The 22347-nt window shown below is 53.7% G+C and overlaps 1 protein-coding gene across 1 annotated transcript; it reads left to right on the top strand.

The window, feature by feature from the left end:
• Nucleotides 1–511: 511 nt before the first annotated feature.
• Nucleotides 512–4471, top strand: LOC128823340 (claudin-7-like). The gene is made up of 4 exons (XM_054005581.1): nucleotides 512–693; nucleotides 2383–2600; nucleotides 3096–3180; nucleotides 3559–4471. Exons 1-4 carry the CDS (start codon nucleotides 512–514, stop codon nucleotides 3722–3724), a joined length of 651 nt encoding a protein of 216 aa, XP_053861556.1. The 3' UTR covers nucleotides 3725–4471.
• Nucleotides 4472–22347: the final 17876 nt, after the last annotated feature.

Below are 22347 nucleotides of genomic sequence, written 5' to 3'. Positions count from 1 at the left end.
TGGGGGCTGGTGGTTAGAGCAGGGTGGGCTGGGAGCCAGGACTCCTGGGATCTCTTCCCAGCTCTGGGAGGGGAGCGGGGGCTGGTGGGTTAGAGCAGGGGGGGCTGGGAGCCAGGACTCCTGGGATCTCTTCCCAGCTCTGGGAGGGGAGTGGGGGCTGGTGGGTTAGAGCAGGGGGGGGCTGGGAGCCAGGACTCCTGGGTTCTCTCCCTGGCTCGGGGAGGGGAGTGGGGGCTGGCGCGTTAGAGCAGGTGGGCTGGGAGCCAGGACTCCTGGGTTCTCTCCCCGGCTCTGGGAGGTGAGTGGGGGCTGGTGGGTTAGAGCAGGGGGAGCTGGGAGGCAAGACTCTTAAGGGTTAGACCAATGGTCGCTCTAGTCCAGTGTCCTGTCTTCTGACAGTGGTTCAGAGGGATTAGCAATCAGCATCCGCTGCCAGCATCTGCTGCTCGGAGCCTTAGGGACCCCCAGAGCACAGGGTTGCCCCCTGGCCCTTCTTAGCAAACACCCATTGATGGACCAGTCCACCAACAACTTATCAAATTCGTTGTGGAGGCCAGTTATACATTTGTCCTTCGCCACATCCCCTAGCGAGGAGTTCCACAGATCAACTGTGCGTTGCGTGACAAAATACTTCCTTTCTTTTGTTCGGAAACTGCTGCCTATTCGTTTTGTTTGCCGACCCCTAGCTTTCATGTGAGAAGGAGGAAATACCACTTCCTTATTGACTTTCTCCACACTCAGCACGATTTTATAGACGGTGAAGGCAGGATTTGACACAGGTCTCTTTTCCAAGCTGAAAAGTTCTGGTCTTGTTCATCTCTCCTCACACGGCAGCTGTTCCAGACCCCGAATCATGTTTGTTGCCCTTTTCTGAACCTTTTCCAATCCCAATCGATCTTTTTTGGAGACAGGGTGACCATATCTGCACAGCTTCAAGATGCGGGCATCCCATGGATTTATCTAGCGACAACATGATATTTTCTGTCCAATTATCTCTCCTTTGCGTGACGGTCCCCAACATTTTTTGACACTGCTGCACATTGAGTGGGTGGATGGGGATAGATAGATATGGGGTGGATAGATAGATAAAAGAGAAGAACATAAGAACGGCCGTACTGGGTCAGACCAAAGGTCCATCTAGCCCAGTGTCCTGTCTGCCGATAGCGGCCAATGCCAGGTGTCCCAGAGGGAATGAACAGAACAGGGAATCATCAAGTGATCCTTCCCCTGTCGCCCATTCCCAGCTTCTGTCAAACAGAGGCTAGGGACACCATAATAATAGCCACTGATGGACCCGTCCTCCATGAACTTCTCCAGTTCTTTTTTGACCCCTGTTATTGTCTTGGCCTTCACAACATCAACATCCTCAAGGCACAGGTTGACTGTGCGTTGGGTGAAGAAATACGTCCTTTTGTTTGTTTTCAACCTGCTGCCTAGTCTTTTCATTGGGTGACCCCTAGCTCTTGTGTTTGGAGAAGTAGTAAACACTTCCTTATCCATTTCCTCTACACCCGTCATGAGTTTATAGACCTCACGCCTATCTCCCCTTAGCCGTCTCTTTTCCAAGCTGAAAAGTTACTAATCGTTCCTCGTACAGAAGCCGTTCCAGACCCCTCATTTTTCTTGCCCTTTTTTGAACCGTTTCCGATGCCAATCAATCTTTTTTGAGATGGGGCGACCACATCTGCACGCAGTATTTAAGGTGTGGGCAAACCCTGGATTTCTAGAGAGGCAACAGGATATTTTCTTATGCTCTATCCCTTTCTTAATGATTCCCAGCGTTCTGTTCACTTTTCTGACTGTGGTTGCACACTGAGTGGATGTTTTCAGAGAACTATCCACAGTGACTCCAAGACCTCTTGTGTAGTATCAACCAATTTAGACCCCATCATTTTATAGGTAGTGTTGGGATTATGTTCTCCCATGCACTGATCGGCACTGGGTTTCCTCTGCTGTTGTGTTGCCCAGTTGTGACACATCCCTTCATCTGCTTCAGGGGGAACTAGCCTCAGTAATTTTGTCTCTGCAAATGTTGCCACCTCATGGGGCACCCCGTGGATAAGGACGCTGGCCAGCCCTCATCCCGCTGCAGAGCCCCCGGGGACCCCACTGTGAACACTGACCATTTTTTTCCTACCCTTTTCACCTACTACTGATCCTGGGTTCTCTCCCTGGCTCTGGGAGGGGAGTGGGGGCTGGTGGGTTAGAGCAGGGGGGCTGGGAGCCAGGACTCCTGGGTTCTCTCCCTGGCTCTGGGAGGGGAGTGGGAGCTGGTGGGTTAGAGCAGGGGGGCTGGGAGCCAGGACTCCAGGGTTCTCTCCCTGGCTCTGGGAGGGGAGTGGGGGCTGATGGGTTAGAGCGGGGGGAGGGGCTGGGAGCCAGGACTCCTGGGTTCTACTCAGCTGCCTCACCCAGTTTCTCTCTCCCCCCGACAGCTGCTCTCCAGGCGACACGAGCGCTCATGGTGGTCTCCATCGTGATGGGCATCATTGGCATTGGTGTCGCCTCCATGGGCATGAAATGCACCCGCTGCGGGGGGGACAACAAGGTGCAGAAGGCGCGCATCGCCATGACCGGGGGGCTCATCTTCGTGGTGGGAGGTGAGTCGAGGAAGGGGCTGGTGGGTGGGTAGCTGCTGGGTTCCTCTACCTGCCCAGGCCTGGAGTGGGTGGGAGCCCTTGTTCCAGGCCCCCACTGCTGGGACTACTGCCTGAGACCTGGGCAATTCATTTCATGCATGAAATCAGATGGGAGCCAGCGCCCCCTAGAGGGGACAGGCGCCTGCCCCATTCCCAGCCCCCCTGAGCCAGCCAGTCCCTGTCCTGGGGCCGGGTGGGAGCCGACGCCCCCCCCTAGAGGGGACAGGCCCCTGCCCCATTCCCAGTCCCTGTCCTGGGGCCGGGTGGGAGCCGACACCCCCCCCGAGAGGGGACAGGCACCTGCCCCATTCCCAGCCCCCCTGAGCCAGCCAGTCCCTGTCCTGGGGCCGGAGGCGATGCGACGCTCCCTAGAGGTGACAGGCCCCGGGTCCCACTTCCACGTTCGCAAGATGGCGCCGGGTGGCATTTCAAAGCCCATGTTTCTCTCCTCCCCAGGTTTAGCGTCGCTGATTGCCTGTTCCTGGTATGGAAACCAGATTGTGCGAGATTTCTATGACATCATGGTACCTGTGAACACCAAGTGAGTTGTGGGCTTCTCCCATGCGTGGCCCTAGGGGGTGCTGTGGGGCAGGGGGTGCTCTCCCCTGGCAGGTGGGACTGGTCCCAGGGCAGTGCTATGGGGCGCTGTGGGGCAGGGAGCAGAGCAGGGGGCTCAGCAGGGGGCGCTCTCCCCTGGCACGCAGGGCTGGTCTCAATGGACTGTATCTCAGCACCAGGTGAGGGATCCTAATATAACCAGCTGCCGCACCCCAGAGGTGGCTGCCTCTTAAGCTCTCCTGACTAGAGGTGCACGAGGCAGGGCTAAGTGGAAAGGGGCGGGGCTGATCCGAAGAGGGTGGGGCTCTGGGGGGGGAAGGGGGCAGGCCCACATCTGATCAGTCTCCCCGTCCCTCTCCAGGTATGAATTTGGATCGGCGATCTTTATCGGCTGGGCTGGGTCTGCCCTGGTGCTGCTGGGCGGGGGTCTCCTCTCCTGTTCCTGCCCTGGGAAATCAGGGTACAACCAGCAGTACCCCAAAAGCAAAGCCACTTCCCGGACCCCCACCAACAAGGAATACGTCTAGCACCTTGATTTGATGCCAGCTGTCCGGCCCGTACCCCTTTCCGCAGTCGATATCCTGGAGCCTGCGAAGGGGTTAACTCCTTGCATTGTGGGGTGGTGGGGTACCCCCACTTAGGAATATCAGGGTGCTCCTGAACGCTGCACAGATGTTTTTAAAAGCACTCATGACCATTGAGATTTTTTTAACCTTCCCACATTTTTGGGGTATAGGAAGGATTTTTGGGGCACAGGGAGGATTTTTGGGGGTGCTGTGTACTTGGGGGAGGGTTAACTGATTAAGGGGGTGCCCCTAAATTCTGTTCAGCATAGCTGATTGGGAGGAGAGGGTGGGTTTTCATTTTATGAGCGGGGAGCACCCCAAAACAGGATATACCTGTATAAAGGGGTGTGTATGTTGCCATACGTTGGAGAAACCCACTCAGATTTTCTTCCTTTTTAGCCGGGGTTAAACCTCAATATAACTGACCTGATCTGTCTCTGAACGGGGGGGATCCCCACCCTGGAAATCTTACCATCTGTCCTTAAAATCCCCCCCCCTTTAAGAATCTCTCCCCATCATCGCTATGGTGGAATTGTATTTTATTTTTATTGCAAGGGGGGGGAGTTTAATGGGGGGGATGGCCAATGTCTTTATTTAAAAGCACTCCCGCTCGTTAGGGGTTTTTAACGAATGATCTGTGCGTGGCTGAGATTCATGTGGTCTTTGTCCTCTTTTGTACAGAAATTAAAAACTGTGTGTTTTGGAAAAGTGTGTGCGTGGTGCCTCCTACTGGAGAGATCTGTCTTTGGGGGTGCCCTCTAGGGGTGGGGTAGGGTTCCCCAAAGGGGGAGATCAGGGTGAGTGCACACTGCCCCCTGCAGGAAAGGTGCTGTCTGCATCTCAGCACCTGGCAAGGGGTCCCTGCACAACCAGCTGCCCCGCCCCAGAGGTGGCGGCATCTCAGCGGCGGGTGAGGGGTCCCTCTGTAACCAGCCACCCCGCCCCAGAGGTGGCCGCATCTCAGCACCAGGCCCGTTGTCCATCTTATGCCCCCTCCTCCTCTCTCTATTTTAGCGGGTCCCTCATACTCTCCCGGCCTTCTCCCTGCCCCTGAGGCTGCCCTCCTCAATTTCCCTGGGCTGGGTTTAGGGCCAGGTGCCTGCCTGGGGGGGGGCTGGCTTTGCAGGTGCCAGGCTGGGGGAGCTGTTTAGGTTGTTAGCCACAAAAGGGGAATTCACCATCTTACGGGCCAGGGATAAATCACAGAGGCACCGAAGCGAAGAAATAGGCTATAAATGCAGTAAAAAATAAAAGTATTTAAAAGTTTAAGGGGGGGCTTTAGTCTAGAGCTGGGCGTATTCCTGCGGGGGGCCCCCCCCCATACTCTTCCCATCACAGGGGCTCTGTAGGGTTCCTCCAAGCCAGAGCTGCGTGTACATTTCAGTCCGGGGGGAATTTCTAGGGACAGAACGAAACGGACCCTATCTCAGGCTCGGGGGGTGGCAGCTGAGTGGCTAAGTGAGGGGGAAGGGACAGCCGTTTTCAGGGGTGACCCCCCCCAGCTTAAAACTGCTCCCAGGCCTTTTTCTTCTGACGCACAAGTCCCTGAGTGAGCAGGGCCCCAGAGTCAGCGGAAGGAAGCAGTTGCTCGTGGACATGAATGCTTGGTGGCTGCAGCCCCCCAAAAAGGGGACACCCCAAAAGGAGGGGGTGGGCTGGTGAGGGGGGCAGGGAGACCCTGAAAGAGAGGCTCTCCAAGGAGGGGTGGGGGGGAATGGCAGGACACCTGGAGAAGACAATGAGTTTTTGGGGGGACCCCTGTCAGGTCAGGAGCTGCATGGGTCCCAGCCTTCAGGGCCCCCACATCCACACACACCCAACCACATTGGGAGGCCACAGTGTGCCACATACTGGACAGACCCCCCTGAAAGATTGGGGTCCCCAGGAGCAGACTAGACAGCCCCCCCTGAGTGAGATCAGGTTCCCCCCATCCCACCAGGTGCTGCACAGACACATAGTCACACACTTCCTGCATGAGGCTCCCAGCGCCCTCTACTCTAACCCACCAGCCCCAACTCCCCTCCTAGAGCTGGGGAGAGAACCCAGGAGTCCTGGCTCCCAGCCCCCACTGCTCTGACCCACCAGTCCCCACTCCCCTCCCAGAGCTGGGGAGAGAACCCAGGAATCCTGGCTCCCAGCCCCCCTGCTCTAACCCACCAGCCCCCACTCCCCTCCCAGAGCCGGGGAGAGAACCCAGGAGTCCTGGCTCCCAGCCCCCACTCCCCTCCCAGAGCTGGGAAGAGAACCCAGGAGTCCTGGCTCCCAGCACCCTCTGCTCTAACCCGCCAGCCCCCACTCCCCTCCCAGAGCCGGGGAGAGAACCCAGGAGTCCTGGCTCCCAGCCCCCACCCTGTGAGTTTTGCCCATAACTCCCAAGCATCCATCTGTGTCTCCAGCTGCCCTGCGTTGCCCCTACAGCTGCACCTGAGCCTCCTTCCTGCCTCTGATTGGCCCCGGGTTCAATCCACCCTGAGGTGTGAATGACCTGAGCCAGGTGGGAACAGCACCTGGGTATAAGAGGATCTGGAGCACTGGCCCCTCTTGATTGCTGTAGAGAGGCAAGATGAGGGCTGGCCTCTGGCTGCTGCTGGCCTGGGTGATGTTTGAGTTGTCCTGTCCCTCTGCCTGGCCTTTGCTAGGAGCAACAAGAGCTCCCACCCTGGCTCCTGCCCGTTCCCTTCCCTGGGTCCCCCTCAGTGGCCTCCTGCCACCCGTGAGAGTCCAACGCCGAGCTGCCTGGCTGGAGGCGATGGTGCGGAGGAATCGTGGCCTGCCGTGTCCCTATGGTGCGGTCCTCCTCTTCATGGTAGATCTGGCTCAATGCGGGGCTGGTCCGAAGGTAAGTTTGGCCTCCCCGAGCCCCCACTGGGGTCCTATGGGTTCTGGAGCAAGTTCTCAAGAACTTCTAGGCTCTCCTGTTGGTGCACCTACGTAATCTTTTGGTCCCTCTGAATCTCGCTGTCCCTTGGCCCCGTGCCCTGTTGAAGAACATAAGAATGGCCATACTGGGTCAGACCATTTAGCCCAGCATCCTGTCTTCTGATGGTGGCCAATGCCAGGTGCCCCAGAGGGAATTAACAGAACAGGGAATCATCAAGTGATCCATCCCCTGTTGCCCATTCCCAGCTTCTGTCAAACAGAGGCTAGGGACACCATCCCTGCCCAGCCTGGCTAATAGCCACTGATGGTCCTATCCTCCATGAACTTCTCTAGTTCTTTTCTAGTCTTGGCCTTCACAACATCTTCTGGCGAGGAGTTCCCCAGGTTGACTGTGCGTTGTGTGAAGAAATACTTCCTTTTGAGTAATGGTCTCAAGTTGCAGTCGGGGAGGTCTAGGTTGGCTATTCGGAAACACTGTTTCACTAGGAGGGTGGTGGAATCTCCATCCTTAGAGGTTTTTAAGGTCAGGCTTGACAAAGTCCTGGCTGGGATGATTTAGTTGGTGTTGGTCCTGTTTTGAGCAGGGGGTTGGACTAGATTCCTCCTGAGGTATCTTCCAACCCTGATCTTCTATGATTCTTTTGCCTGTTTTAAACCTGCTGCCTATTAATTTCATTGAGTGCCTCCTAGTTCTTGTGTTATGAGGAGGAAACAACACGTCCTTATTTACTTTCTCCCCACCCGTCATGATTTTATAGACCTCTGTCCTATCCCCCCTTGGCCGTCTCTTTTCCAAGCTGAAAAAGATCTCAGAAGCTTCTGGTCACCGAGCCATGTCCCATGTTGGTGCAGCTGCGTAAGCTTTTGGTGTGTCCTGGACTTCTCAATTCTGCTGAGTTCCTCATCCCCACGAGCCCAGCCTGATGGTCAGGAACTGCCATCTTGCAAGTCTGTTCTCCTATATAATGTCCCCACGGCACTGGCTGGCACCTGGGAATTTCCAAGGGACATTCTGATTTTTGTTTGTTTGTTTTCATTTTGCTTGGGAACAGACCATGGAAAATTTGGCATTTTCCCGCCAAACGCAAATTGATTCATGAGCATTGAATCGCCTTGTTTGAACTTTGCTCTATTTCAGCTCTTCTATTTCGGGCTGGCAGAATGCGATTTTTTTGTTTTTGATGGTTTTAGCATCGAATCGTAGGACTAGAAGCGACCATTCCAGTGCTTCACCACCCTCCTAGTGACATAGTGTTTCCAAATATCCAACCTAGACCTCCCCCACTGCAACTTGAGACCATTGCTCCTTGTTCTGTCATCTGCTACCACTGAGAACAGCCGAGCTCCATCCTCTTTGGAACCCCCCTTCAGGTAGCTGAAGGCTGCTATCAAATCCCCCCTCACTCTTCTTGAGGGGTTTGGAGGGTGGGATGGGGATCAGGGCTGGGGCAGGAGGTTGGGGTGCGGGGGGAGGCTGAGGGGTGCAGGCTCCGGGTGGCGCTTACTTCAAGCGGCTCCCAGAAGCAGCAGCATGTCCCCCCTCTGGCTCCTATGTGGAGGCATAGCCAGGCGGCTCCGCGCACTGCCCCGTCTGCAGGCACCACCCCTGCAGCTCCCATTGGCTGCAGTTCCCAGCCAATGGGAGCAGCAGGGGTGGCATGCAGAGTGGAGCCCTCTGGCTGACCCTCCGCCTAGGAGCCGGCGGGGGGCCATGCCACTGTTTCCGGGAGCCACGAGGTGCGGCCCCCGAACCTGCTCTCCGGCTGGAGTGCTGGAGTGGGGCAAGCCCCAGACCCCGCTCCCCAGCGGGAATTTGAGGGACGGATTAAAACGGCTGCTCTTTAAAATCTCCAATGACGGAGATTGCACAACCTCCCTGGGTAATTTATTCCAGCACTTAACCACCCTGACGGGAAGTTTTTCCTAATGTCCAACCTAAACCACCCTTGCTGCAATTTAAGCCCATTGCTTCTTGTCCTATCCTCAGACATTAAGGAGAACATTTACCTCCCTCTTCCTTGTAACAACCTTTCACGGACTTGAAGACGTAATACGGCTTTGAAACTTTACTACGCAGACACAAACTGCTGCTTTTAACCAAAAAAGTTTCCTTCTTCCTTATTCCTGATTGCCTACTTCCAGTTCCAAACGAGGTGCATGGTTGACTGGTCTGTTTGTTACTCTGTTGTTCATAATTTCTGTGCTTTGTCTACTGGCAAATTTCAACTATCCTGGATGGAAATCTTTTTTCACTGCCCTGTGTGTGCATGGTGGAATTGACATTTGTTTACTGATTAAATTCTATAGCTGACTATAATTTGAATATAATTAATTTGAATATCTAAATACTGGAGCTGGTCTACTAAATAGATATTAAAGATAATGAAGCCTAAACCAAATTAGTCTAAATGATTTGTTGCCATTGTTTGTTTTCCCATTAAATGTTTTGATTCTGACAAAGCGGCATTATTGGATGGTTCTACCCCTGTGTTGTTGCTCTGCCTCCCACTTTGGTGTAGCTGGGGGCGCCTTCTCTCCCAGAGAGGTATTGGTGGTAAAAGTGGGATCCCAGCATTTTCTGTGTGTCTTTGCTGGCGCGGCAGGGCAGGTGTCGTGTGTTTGGGGTTATTTTCCCCCTCTCCAAAGCAGTTGGTCAGGAAGTTAACACCCCATAGAGACTTGTGGGGCAGGTCTTTCCATCCCTTCCCATGTGCCATCTGAGCAATCAGTTCAGGCTCTATGCAGACTCAGGCAGGGTTGCTGAGTCAGTTACACTCAGGATAGCTTCTTCCCCGCATGACCTAGACATGTGCCTAACGTTTTTTAAATGCCACCTGAGATGGTGTTACCATGATGTACCTCCATGAGCTGGGGACCTTAATCCAGAACAGGCTGCAAAGCCAATCTCAGTAGCTTCTTGGGCAGCTGGTGCAGAGAACAATGCTGGATTAATTCCAATGCCTAATTCCTTCCAGGGGATGCCAGACTTCTTGGTCTATACCACCACCCTCTCTGATGGCAGGTAGGTAGCTGTAAGAACCAGCCCAGGTGTGGTCTGTATTGAGTGTTGCTACCCCAGGTGAGTCTATAAAGGGGATCCCCATCCTAGAACTTGTTCTCCCATCGGGGGATCCCTGCATGACGTGACAGCAGCCAATCGGTGGCAGACGGTGATGGTGGGAAGGGCCTCTAGGTCAGCTTCCCATTGGAGGCCAAATCAATGATCCTCAAAGGTGTTTTAGACACCTAACTCCCATTGATTTCAATAGATGTTTTGGTGTCATCTGATAAAGTTTGTGGGTGACCCCTGGCAAATAGGGGGAAGCGTTAATGCTTAGGATGGGACACCGCTTGGCTAGTTTTTTACTAGGGCTAAATGTACACATAGACATCTAGGATCCAAGAAGGCCCTTTCTCGCCCAAAGAGGTATTGGGATCCCGGCATTTTCTGGGTGTCTGTGCTGGCGTGGCAGGGCAGGCCACGCTTACCGCATGGGGGACTCTATCCTGGGCAGCCGGGGCTCTGAAAAAGATTTGGGCATCATGGCGGGAGATCAGATAAACGTGAGGGCATGGATCTGATAAAGGGAGAGACTGTGGTCGAATGATGCTGGGGATGGATCAACAGAGGGATCCGGAGAAGGTGCAGAGCAGTTATTTGACCTCTGGATTCAGCCCAGGTGAGACTTCTGCTGGGGTCCATAACTCAGGGAAGATGATGATAAACTGGAGAGAGGTCGGAGAAGAGCCATGAGAAGGATGAGGAAAATTGACAGTGAGAGACTCAAGGAGCTCAATCGAGTTACCGTCACAAAGGGACGGTTCGGGGGGTGGGGGGGGACTTGATCATGTCTCTAAGTACCGGCATGGGCAGCGGGTATACTAGACAGGGGAAGGCTGTGCCTCCCCAAACAGCCTGGTGTGGCCCCACCCCCACTCCTGCCTCCTGTTGTCTTCTGTGGCCGAGAGGCTGGGGCAGGCCGGCTGGGGGCTGCGGTGCGCATGAGACCCCCCCCTGGCTGGGGCCACACTGCCCACCCAGCGCTCCGGCCGTGCCAATGGCTGGAAGCTAGACTAATTCAGACCGGTAATAAAGTGTGAAATTTTAACCCTGAGAGTAATTAACCAGCGGGCCGATTTACCCAGGTTGGGGTGGATTCTCCATCCCTGACCTTTTTTTCAATCAAGATGGGATGGTTTTCTAATAGGAATTAGAGCCCCCCTGCTCTAATGCACCAGCCCCCAATCCCATCCAAGACCAGGGAGAGAACCCAGGAGTCCTGGCTCCCAGCCCCCCATGCTCTAATTCTAAAAGGAATTATGTCAGGGCAGTTCTCAGACTAAAGCGGAGGCTCTCCGCCTTCCCAGACACCTGTACCCCTTGAGAACCACTGGATTAGATGGTCACAATCGGGGGGGGGGGGGGGGGAGTCAGCACAGGGGGGCCAGGGGAGCTTGGCCCCATCACATCACTATTTACGGGCCGTAATGGTGAGTGACGGGGGGCGGGGTCTCAGAGGGAAATGGGTGGGGCCTCAGAGTCTCTTCTAGCCTGGGAATCTCTGACTCTGTAAATACTCTGGTGTTCTCCTTTCCTTCTCCGTATCGCAAGGAGAGTAGGGATGGGATTTTAATCGGCATCAGTGAGCTGGATACTAGAACACTGTGTCCTCCTCCGGTGGCCCGAAGGAGCTCGATTTAGATCGCTTCTTGCATGCGAGCGAGTGTTTAGTCCAGGGAGAAATGCAACGTTGTGGCTTCTGGCAGCTCCTCCTTCACAGCTGGCACGAAAGGCCTCCCGAAGCGCAGGGCAAAAGCCTGAACAAGAACCAGGGCGGGCGCGAAACCCAGACGCTTTAAATTTGGAAGGAGGCGGCTTTAGCTCCACTCGCAAGGGAAGCGGTTGGTTGACTAGTTCGTGATGGCTTCAGATCAAGTCCTGGATGCCCTTTGTAGAAAATGCCTTCATTGAACACACTTTTATTTTCAGCTTAATACGGGGGTGAGATTTCAACCGCCTGGGATATACAGGAGGGCAGGAGAAATACTTCCTTTTGTTTGTTTTAAACTTGCTGCCTGTTAATTTTCCTGCCTAACCCCTAGTTCTTGTGTGATGTGAAGTGGTAAAGAACGCTTCCTTATTCCCGTTCTCCACGCCATTCGTGATTTTTATAGACCTCTCCCCTATCCTCCTTTGGTCGTCTCTTTCCCCAGCTGAACACTCCTGGTCTTTTTCATCTCCGCTAATGTAGACCTGTAGCGAGGCGGTGGGATACCCCACAGCCCTGCTGAGGGCCGGACCTCCCCTAACGCCAATGTGGGCGGAGCCACCGGGTCCGGCGCCCGCCCCTCAGAGGTCACGGCGCCAACCCGGAAGTATAAAAGCCCGCCAGCATCGCACAGTGGGGGACAAGCCGGCGGAGAGAGCAGACATCTGTGTCCGAGCTCCCGCTTGGGAGACAGCAGCAGGCCACGACCGACCTGAGGACTCACCAGGCCAGCCGAGCCTACCCCTCGCCCGGTACCCTGAGGAGGAGCCGAGCCTGCCCTCCGCTACCTACCCGGAGGAACCGATGCTGGTGGAGAGCCCCGAGGACACTAGTCCGGCCCAGATACCCTACGAGGGGGAGTGTGGAGGTAGCCCGGGGGCAGCCGACCCCGTCTGGCTGCTGCACTGCCGGAGCCAATGTCAGTGTGTTGCGGCCAGGATCCCCACTGACAGCAACGACTTTTCATTGCTGCTAGGGCCCCGGGCTGGGACGCAGTGGAGTGGGAGGGCCTGCGTCCCCCCTGCCACCCACTCCTTTGGTGGCAGACTCCCCCTTTCCCTGGCCTAGAGAGGCTGGGACCTGTTGCTCACTGACCCAGCCCCTGCTTAAGGGCCTGAGCTCCTAACCGTGTGTTTGCTGTCCCACACTACCGCCGGACCAGGACTGACGGCGGACCAGAGCGGGGCAGTGGGATACCCCACAGCCCCACTGAGGGCTGAACCTCGGCTGAGACTGCTACAAGATCCCATCGTGTTGTATGCAAAGACATAGGTGTGATTGTTTTTCCAATGTGCGTGGCTTTGCATTTATCACCATCGAATTTCCTCTGCCATTTTGTTGCCCGGTCACCCAATTTTGTGAGATCCCTTTGTGGCTCGTCGCAGTCTGCTTCCACAGTAACTATCTTGAGTCGGTTTGTGTCGTCTGCAAGTTTTGCCCCCACACTGAAATCTACGAAAACTTGTCTACTCAGGCTGGGCACGTGGGACTTCAACAGAAGTGGATTCAAACGGCACGGCGTGCCAAAGTCTTGACCCAAACGTTGGGGCAACTCTGCCCTCAGAACCGATTATAATTACAGAGATCAAGGCAGAAACCAAATATTCTTGCTGTCTTCAACAGCTTTTGCCCCACAAACAGTGTGTGTTGCGTGCGCGCACCAAAAAGCAACACTGTTGTATTTCTCCCAAGACGGAACACTTGCTCGCAAGCTGGGAAAAAGAACATGCCAGGCAGCTTGACAGTGCCACCTGGTGCCATGTGTGATGCCACTAATAAACTTTGGGAGTTCAGAGCAGCAGCCGTGTTAGTCTATATCCGCAAAAAGAACAGGAGTACTTGTGGCACCTTAGAGACTAACAAATTTATTAGAGCATAAGCTTTCGTGGACTACACTTATGCTCTAATAAATTTGTTAGTCTCGAAGGTGCCACAAGTACTCCTGTTCTCTTTTTGGGAGTTCAATTTACGTAGCTAGTCGAAAAGCAGGACAAGAGGTAACTTGATCGCCGTCTAGAATTGCCTTTGGCTCGGAGAGGAGAAACGAGATAGTAGGAGGGCTTCTTCATCTGGCCGGCAAAGGCAAGGTGAAATCGAGCGGAAGCCGGAGAAGTTTAGACCTGAAATGAGGCCTTGATCAGCATCTGGTTCTTGAAACGGAGATCAAGTGTCTCTTTTTGTGGAAGATCCGGAGGCCCTCTGATCAATTGGTACCTGAAACCCAGAGCACTCCCCATACTGTTCCCATCACGGGGGCTCTGTAGGGTCCCCACAAGCCAGCACTGCGTGTACATTTCATTCCGGAGGCAATTTCTAGGGACGGAACAAAACTGACCCTATCTCAGGCTGTGGGGTGGCATCTGTGAGCAGCTAAGTGAGGGGGAAGGGACAGCAGTTTTCAGGGGTGACCCCCCCAAACTTAAAACTGCTCCCAGGCCTATTTCTTCTGACGCACAAGTCCCAGTGTGAGCAGGGCCCCAGAGTCAGCTGAAAGAACCAGTTGCTCGCGGACATGAATGCCTGTTGGCAGATCTGCAGCCCTGCTCAGCCTCCCCCAAGAATGTGATACCCCAAAAGGAAAAGGAGGGGGCATGGGGTGGGCTGGTGAGGGGGGCAGGGAGACCCTGAAATCGAGGATCTCCAGGGAGGGGGTGGGGGGAATGGCAGGACCCCTGGAGGAGACAATGAGTGTTGGGGGGGGGGGGGGGACTCCTGTCAGGCCAGGCGCTTCATGGGTCCCCACCTTCATGCTGATCGCAAATGGTCCTGGTTTGAGCAGGGGGTTGGACTAGATACCTCCTGAGGTCCCTTCCAACCTGATCTTCTATGATCTTCTATGAACCGGACTTCCCTGGATAACACACACCAGACAGCATCCCTGAATTAATTCCTTTTAGAAAAACACCCACGCTTGAGCTAAAATCTACCAGTGATGGAGAAGTGCTCCCGAAACCCTTGGTAAATTGTCCAAAAGGTGAACTCGCCTTACTGCTTAAAAACATGCACCTGTCTGAATTTGGACAGCCGTTGGGTTACGTGGCCATTTTCTGGCATCGCGGAAACCTCTGCCCGGCTTTATTTGTGTGTCCCCTGGGAGGCCAGGAACAAGGTAATAGCTGCGAAAGACTCATGTGACGTCTCTGGGGATCTCGGGTTTCTTTCCTGAACCATTTAAGTTCCGGCAGAGCTCGGTCATGAGCGGGTCTCGAACCTGGGGCGGCAAGAGTGACTGGCCCTAGTGGGAGGCTCTACCCCACAGGTCGATTGGCAGAGTCCCAGAGCAGATGATTAGGAGCTGGACCAGGAAGCCACCTGCTTAATTTTCCTGGCTTCCTGACCCGGCATCTCCCATGTGGTTCCAGGCTTCCCCTGTGTCCTCTGCCCCTGTCTCTCCCCCCCCCCCCCCCAGTATTCTCACAACTCCTGCCTTGTGCTGGCGGACTCCTGCTCCAACGGGTCAGTTGGGAAGCCCACAACCCAGCCCTGCCGCTCTCGCCTGACCAGGCCGAGGGGTAACGCAGCGGCTTTCGGTTCCGGGGACCCTGAGCAAAACTTTGCCCTTCCCCAGAGATGGCGTGAGTAGCTGGACGTGATGCCTAGGAGGGGGCTGTGGGTCATCTTCCTTTTCTTTCTAGCAACCCGCCTCCGGTAAAAGGTTCTGTGGCCGTTGGCAAATGCTGCTTGGACAGGAATTGTGGGGCGTTCAGAGGTCGATCCGGGAGAATCCAACGCAAAAGGCATCTTCCTTCACGGTCAGGTAGGTTCCAAAGTCTATGGGTTGAGTGAAACCCCAACCTTTGAGATCTTGGAGTCCTTGTGGGTAATTCTCTGAAAACGTTCACTCCATGTGCAGCGGCCGTGAAAAAAGCGAACAGAATGGTGGGAATTAGGGTTACCATACGTCCGGATTTTCCCAGACATGTCCGGCTTTTTGGGCTCCAAATCCCCGTCCGGGGGGAAATCCCAAAAAGCCGGACATGTCCGGGAAAATCGGGACATGTGGGGCCGGCTGTGCGGGGGCTCGGGGGCCGGCAGAGCGGTGCCGGGGGCTCAGGGGCCGGGCCGGCGGAGCGGTGCCGGGCCAGGGGCTTGGGGGCGGGGCCGGGGGCTCCGGGGCCGGGCCGGCGGAGCGGGGCCGGGGACCGGTGGTGCGGTGCTGGGAGTGCTCGGCCGGGGGCCGGGCCGGGGACTGGCAGTGCTGGGCGGGCCAGGGGTGCTTGGCCGGGCCTGGGGCCGGCACCCCAGGGCCCGAGCCGACCCAGGCTGGAGAGGCCGGGGGGGCCAGACTGGGCCGCGCCTCCTCCCCCCACACCCCCCTTACCTGCTTCAGGCTTCCCGCGAATCAAATGTTCGCGGGAAGCAGGGGAGGGGGCGGAGACTTTGGGGAAGGGGCGGAGTTGGGGCCGGGGGCGGGGCCCCATGGAGTGTCCTCCTTTTGGAGGCACAAAATATGGTAACCCTAGTGGGAATCATTCAGAAAGGGATAGAGAATAAGACAGAAAATATCCTATTGCTTCTCTATAAATCCATGGTATTCCCACATCTTGAATACTGCGTGCAGATGTGGTCGCCCCATCTCAAAAAAGAGATATTGGAGTTGGAAAAGGTACAGAAAAGGGCAACAAAAATGATTAGGGGTCTGGAATGGCTTCCGTATGAGGAGGGATTAATGAGACTGGGACTTCTCAGCTTGGAAAAGAGACGACTAAGGGGGGAATATGATAGAGGGCTCTAAAATCATGACTGGTGTGGAGAAAATAAATGAGTGTTGTTTATTCCTTCTCATAAGACAAGAACTAGGGGCTGGCAAATGAAATGAATAGCAGCAGGTTTAAAACAAACAAAAGGAAATTTTTCCCACACAACACACTGTCAACCGGTGGAACTCCTCGCCAGAGGATGTTGTGAAGGCCAAGACTAGAACAGGGTTCAAAAAAGAACTAGATAAATTAATGGAGGATAGGTCCATCAATGGCTATAAGCCAGGATGGGCAGGGATGGTGTCCCTAGCCTCTGTTTGCCAGAAGCTGGGAGTGGGCAACAGGAGATGGATCACTTGATGATTCCCTGTTCTGGTCATTCCTTCTGGGGCACCTGGCATTGGCCACTGTCAGATGACCGGATACTGAGCTGGACGGACCTTTGTTCTGACCTACTATGGGCGTTCTTATGTTCTTATTTGGGGAAATATGTAAGGAACAATTAAGCTTCCTTGGGGAATCTGATAGTGGAAACTTTAGCAGGCCCCACCTGAACAACGGCACATGCGAGCAGAGGCAGGTGTGTTGGTCTGTGTGAGCCTGAGGAAAAAGACCTCGCTAGATTTATTTATTTATTGGGCAGAGTGCTGTCCGGAAAGAGGCTTGGAATTACAAGCCCATAAATTGCCTCTTGCTGGTTTTGATTCCTCTTGTGCTCAGTGAAACAGGACTTTGTGCATAAAGAGGATTGCGTCAAAGGTACCCTGACTCCGTCAATGTCTCCTCCCCACAGACGTGACCCCTATTTTGGTGAATAGCTTGGATCTAAGAGAATCACGGGAGATGGTCAAAGCTGCGTAGGTCAGCCAATTTTTCATGGCCATTTCCATTGGAAGGGGAAATTGATACATATGCATCAGAATTCTCCCCCCAAAAATATACTTCTTGTTTGGCCAAAAATGTCCACCAAGTCCTATTTCCTGGACTCAGAAGGCAGGTTCCTTGTGTCACAGTTTATGCTTGTGATCCCCCTTCTCGGCCTCTTTAACAGCACCCATTGAGGCTCACTAACCCGTCACCTTTCTCAGGGGTGGGCAGGGACCCCTGTCACTCCAGACCAGCGGTTGCGGCTTGCGTCCTGTTAGGTTTCATGGCCTACAACATAGAAGAGAGATTTAAAAACCTCAACTCTACTCCTTGAACGGTTGTAAGATAAGGCTACCTCACTGCACCATCTCCAGAACGAGAACCCCCAAAACAGAGAGAAAACAGGCTGCTCTCTAAGGCAGGATTCAGCCTACCTTACTCTAGGATGGCTCTCTGCAAACTCAATCTGAAAATCCCACATTGGACTGTTCCTTACAGAGCCCCCTGCCTCCAAGCAAGGCCGGGACACCCCCTTATTCTTAAAGCGACAGCTTGAAAACGGAGTGAAAAATGACAAGCTACCACAGTCTGCCGTTTGCCTCTTGCTCCAACCCCACTCTGTTCACATGTCCAGCTGCCTTGGCTTCAGAGTCATTGTCATCCGCTCACTGAGGCGTCCATTGTTTTTTGTAGGGTCTTCCACTCAACTGCAACAACAACAAGGAGTCTGGTGGCACCTGAAAGACTAACAGATTAATTTGGGCATAAGCTTTCGTGGGTAAAAACCTCCCTTCTTCGGATGCATAGAGTGAAAGTTACTCTACGCATCCGAAGAAGTGAAGTTTTTACAATACTTGACACCACTCAACTGCGTTGATTCAGATGCATCCCAAACTTGTAGTCCTTCCCAGCAGGGAGTGAGTTAACTCTTTCCACCCAGTGGGGAGCAATCCCTAATGGGTAGGTATGACAGATGCCATAATCCTATGCAGTATCTTTGGGGACAATATTGGGGCTGGTCTACACTGGGGGGGGGGGATTGATCTAAGATACGCAACTTCAACTATGTGAAGAGCGTAGCTGAAGTCGAAGTATCTTAGATTGATTTACCTTGGGTCCTCACAGCGCGGGATCGACAGCCGTGGCTCCCCCGTCGTCTCCGCTACCGCCGCTTGCTCCGGTGGAGTTCTGGAGTCGACGGGGAGTGCGTTCGGGGATCAATATATCGTGTCTTAATGAGACGCGATATATCGATCCCCGATAAATTGATTGCTATCCACCGATATGGCGGGTAGTCTGGACGTACCCTTGGATTCAAGCTTTGACAGGTTTATGCAGGGTCATGTCCTACTCCGGGAGGGAGGGTCACACCAGAGTTTCTCTGGGAAGAAAAATCAGTGGCAGGTGATTACACTGAATAAACCATGCTAGTGAGGTGGTGGCTTCCATATACAGGTCTGAGCTGGGTTTTCCAGTTGCTACAAGACGAGGAAAATGCTTTTGGTATAAAAGGATAAGCTGGAATTGATACTGGCTTTCTCTCTGACCCACCCACTGGCCAAGACCTTCAGCCCATGGGCTGGAAAGATTTTTGGCGCTGTATGGGGGGACTGGTAAGCTTTCGGCGTGAGTACAGGAACTCATACTTCATCTTCTCCATAACGCTTTCACCTTAAGAATAAATGTCCTTGCTGAGACAGCCCGAGGGGCTGGGCTTAATCTGTGCTGGGTCTCAGCCCCGGCACCTCTGGGCCTGGCCGTTCAGAGCCCCGGCACCTCTGGGCTTGCTGTTATGAACGTAAAAAAAAAAAAAAATTTTTGCTTGAGCCCCGGCATCTAATCGCTTGAGCCCCACTGCCTCTTTCATTTGTGGCCCGATCTTTAGATGCATTAATTATATTGATTACTTAAGAATCCCCAGTTACCCCTTTGAGGGTTGGCAGGTTCTTGTCCCAAGATCAGGCCCCGTATTATACACATTATTATATAGCTGGGAATCCCAGTCAAGCAACACTCAGATTAAAGGAACTCCTCTCTATTGAAAACAAAATAATTGTTGAATACAATTTGCATGGTCACAAACACCCCAGCTCAGTAAGGTCGATCAAGATGCTACACAATGTACCTCGGCACATCCATCTACTCACACTATCCCTTGTAGAACCATCATCTTCCTCTTCTGTGAAGGTAGCTCGTGTACTTGTTACGAGTCAGTTCGTTGCCAGGACATTCTTGGGGTTGAGTTGTGTGTTCCTGTGGTCAGAAATCCCGCCCCCCCCCCAATCGCTCTATTTTCAGTTCCCTAATCCTTGGGGTTTCCGTTGGGCTGATCAGAAGGTTGAGGGATGTGGGTCCCTGCCCGAGAGGTGGTGGCTGACAGCAGGAAGCTGTGGGCACAGGCAAAACGTAACTGTTTATAGTGGGGGGGGGGGGGGGCATGTATTTTGAATCCACTTTGCTCTCCTGGAGCTTGCTGGTGGTTGGTTCACCCTGTCGTGGTCCCTAGGAAGTTCAGCGTAAATCCCCGGTCTCGAAGAAGTGACTTGCAGAGCCTGCCCAAAGGTGACCGGTAGGGGCTTGAGATGAAAATGGGACCAGATCAGTGGTGGGAACTGTGACACAGGGATTAACCTGCTTGGGTGTCTTGGGTGGTGGCTTCTACTGCCTAAAGGGGCTTAATTGCTCCTTCTAGTCAGCCTGACGGAAAAGTGGCTCAACCCGTCAACTTTTAATGAGGTCTGCGAGCATCTATCGATCAAAGTCGTTCCCGCCTTCCAGGCTAATATCTCCAGTGCAATCGAGGCTTATCCTTTGAAATTCCCCCCCCCTCTAGGCAATTCCTCTGAGGTAGAAACGGAGGCTGATGTGACGGTAGGCCCTTCGCCGAGCCGTGAGGCAGCTCCGAGGTCCAGGGACCAGGTGGAGGTGGTGAAGATGACCGCTAAAGGTAGGGGGGGAAATCCAGTGATTTACAGCGATCGGGGGAAATACGGTAGCCCATGGGTGGACCGGGCCCCCCGTTGGATTAAAAACAGCTCTCAGGGATGGTCTAGGTATACTTGCCCGTGCCTCAGTGCAGGGGGATGGACTAGATGTCCTCTCAAGACACCTCCCAGCTCTACATTCCAAAGAGTTTGCTATCTCCAGAGAAGGTGAGAAATGACAGCACAATGCGGGATGTAATTGCCCCATCTCAAAAAAAGATGTATTGGAATTGGAAAAGATGCAGAAAAGGGCAATAAAAATGATGAAGGGTCTGGAACGGCTGCCGTATGGGGAGAGATTAATAAAACTGGGACTTCTCAGCTTGGAAAAGAGATGGTGAAGGGGGGATATGAGAGAGGTCTATAAAATCATGACGGGTGTGGAGAAAGTAACTAAGGAAGTGTTATTCACTCCTTCTCATAACACAAGAACTGGGGGTTGGCAAATGAAATGAATAGGCAGCAGGTTGAAAACAAACAAAAGGAAGTATTTTTTCACACAATGCACAGTCAACCGGTGGAACTCTTTGCCAGAGGATGTTGTGAAGGCCAAGACTAGAACAGGGTTCAAAAAAAACTAGAGATGGAAGATGGGTCCATCAATGGCTATTAGCCAGGATGGGCAGGGATGGTGTCCCTAGCCTCTGCTTGCCAGAAGATGGGAATGGACAACAGGGGATGGATCACTTGATGATTCTCTGTTCTGTTCATTCCCTCTGGGGCACCTGGCATTGGCCACTGTCAGAAGACAGGATACTGGGCTGGATGGAGCATTAGTCTGACGCAGTACGGCCGTTCTTATGTGGGGTGGAGGGCGGTGGACTCAATTCGCCAGCTTTTGAGTGTAGTAATTTTGAAGGCAGCATGGGGAAAGAGAATGAGGTTGTTTTGGGGACAGCAGGGGGGGGGGGGGGGAGCACAGAAGGGCATGTGACAGTGGTTGATGGATAGTTGAGACCGTTGGCCAACGGGCGACTGGAGGAGACGTCTCATTAGTGAATGCGAAGATAGGTATTAAATATCTTCCAATCCAGACCGGAAGATGCGTCAGTCCATCACAAAGTTATTGGGATCAATACAGGGGAGAAAAGCCATTGCCTTTCGCTCTGTGCTAGCCAGGAAGTCAGATGGGATGGTCCAATGGTCCCATCAACTCTACACAAGCTCGCGGCGCCAATTCTAACTCTCCGGTCTCTTCCCCACAGGGGCCATGAAGTATCGTGGGGTGGCTTTGGTGCTGAGTGGGTTAGCGGCGGCTGTCTCTGTTCTCTTCCTCGCTGGAGGAGCCCTCTTGGCACGTCAGAGGCGCAGCAACGTTGCCGTCTGACTTGTTTTAGAGTAATTTTTTATGGCCGAGCAATAAATGGCAGATCTTGGGTTCTGGTGACTGTGCTCAATGGAGAATGTGGAGGGGTTTTCTGGCATGGCTGGGGTGGGGAAATCTCTACGACAGGCTCTGCATACTTTTTTTTATTTTTAAGCCTGTTCCTGGACCTTCTGGAAGGCCATGGGTCTATTTTGACTACCCTTCGATGGGTTGGGTTGATAGTTGAGTTTAATAGTGCCTTCAGCTAGTGGACCTCAAACGGTGTCACAGGAACAACCTCCACTGGTGGGGAATTCCAACACCTCCCCTCACAGGTCGGGTTTTCATTTCTGTTGGTCTGCTTTGGCCTCTTTCTCGAGTTTGGTCCCATCTTTCTGAAAGTGCGGGTCTCAGAAATGGCTATTATACTCCAGTTGAGGCCTCACCCAGGGCGGAGCAGAGCGGAACACCAGCCTCCCGTGTCTTGTGTATGACATGCCTTTTAATGCACCCTCTTTTGCGACTGCATCACACTGTCTTTTCTTCACACACCACACTGTAAACCTGTGGAACTCCTTGCCAGAGGATGTTGTGAAGGCCAAGACTATAAGAGAGGTCAAAGAAGAACTAGATAAGTTCACGGAGGATGGGTCCATCAATTGTTATTAGCCAGGATGGGCAGGGATGGTGTCCCTAGCCTCGGTTTGCCAAAAGCTGGGAATGGGCAACAGGGGATGGATCACTTGCTTCCCTGTTCTGTTCACTCCCTCTGGGGCACCTGGCATTGGCCACTGGCAGAAGACAGGACACTGGGCTCGATGGATCTTTGGTCTGACCCAGTATGGCTGTTCTTATATGGGGGCGGTGGAGCTGGAGACAAGGCCGGGGGAAGTGGGAGATTTGACCAGGTTGGGGGCGCCGGAGGAGGTAGTGCAGGAGTGGGATGGACAGGGGTCCTTGAAGTGGGATATGGACCCCCCCTGCCATTATGGGCACCATGTTGGGGTGTGAGCCTAAGAGCAGTGTTGGTGGGTCGGGACTCTCACCCCTTTGGGATGGGACCAGGGAGTGGGGGCCT

This window comes from Malaclemys terrapin, chromosome 15, assembly GCF_027887155.1.
Source record: "Malaclemys terrapin pileata isolate rMalTer1 chromosome 15, rMalTer1.hap1, whole genome shotgun sequence".
NCBI lineage: Eukaryota > Metazoa > Chordata > Testudines > Emydidae > Malaclemys > Malaclemys terrapin.
The sequence above is the reverse complement of the archived record's forward strand: the minus strand, read 5'-3'. Positions and strand labels throughout refer to the sequence as shown.

Bases quoted from the DNA above. Each gene is read 5' to 3' on its own strand.
- LOC128823340 (XM_054005581.1), top strand. From the start codon at position 512: ATGGACCAGTCCACCAACAACTTATCAAATTCGTTGTGGAGGCCAGTT. The intron at 2,601-3,095 runs GTGAGTCGAGGA...TCTCCTCCCCAG, and splicing joins GCTCATCTTCGTGGTGGGAG to GTTTAGCGTCGCTGATTGCC. The intron at 3,181-3,558 runs GTGAGTTGTGGG...GTCCCTCTCCAG, and splicing joins ATGGTACCTGTGAACACCAA to GTATGAATTTGGATCGGCGA.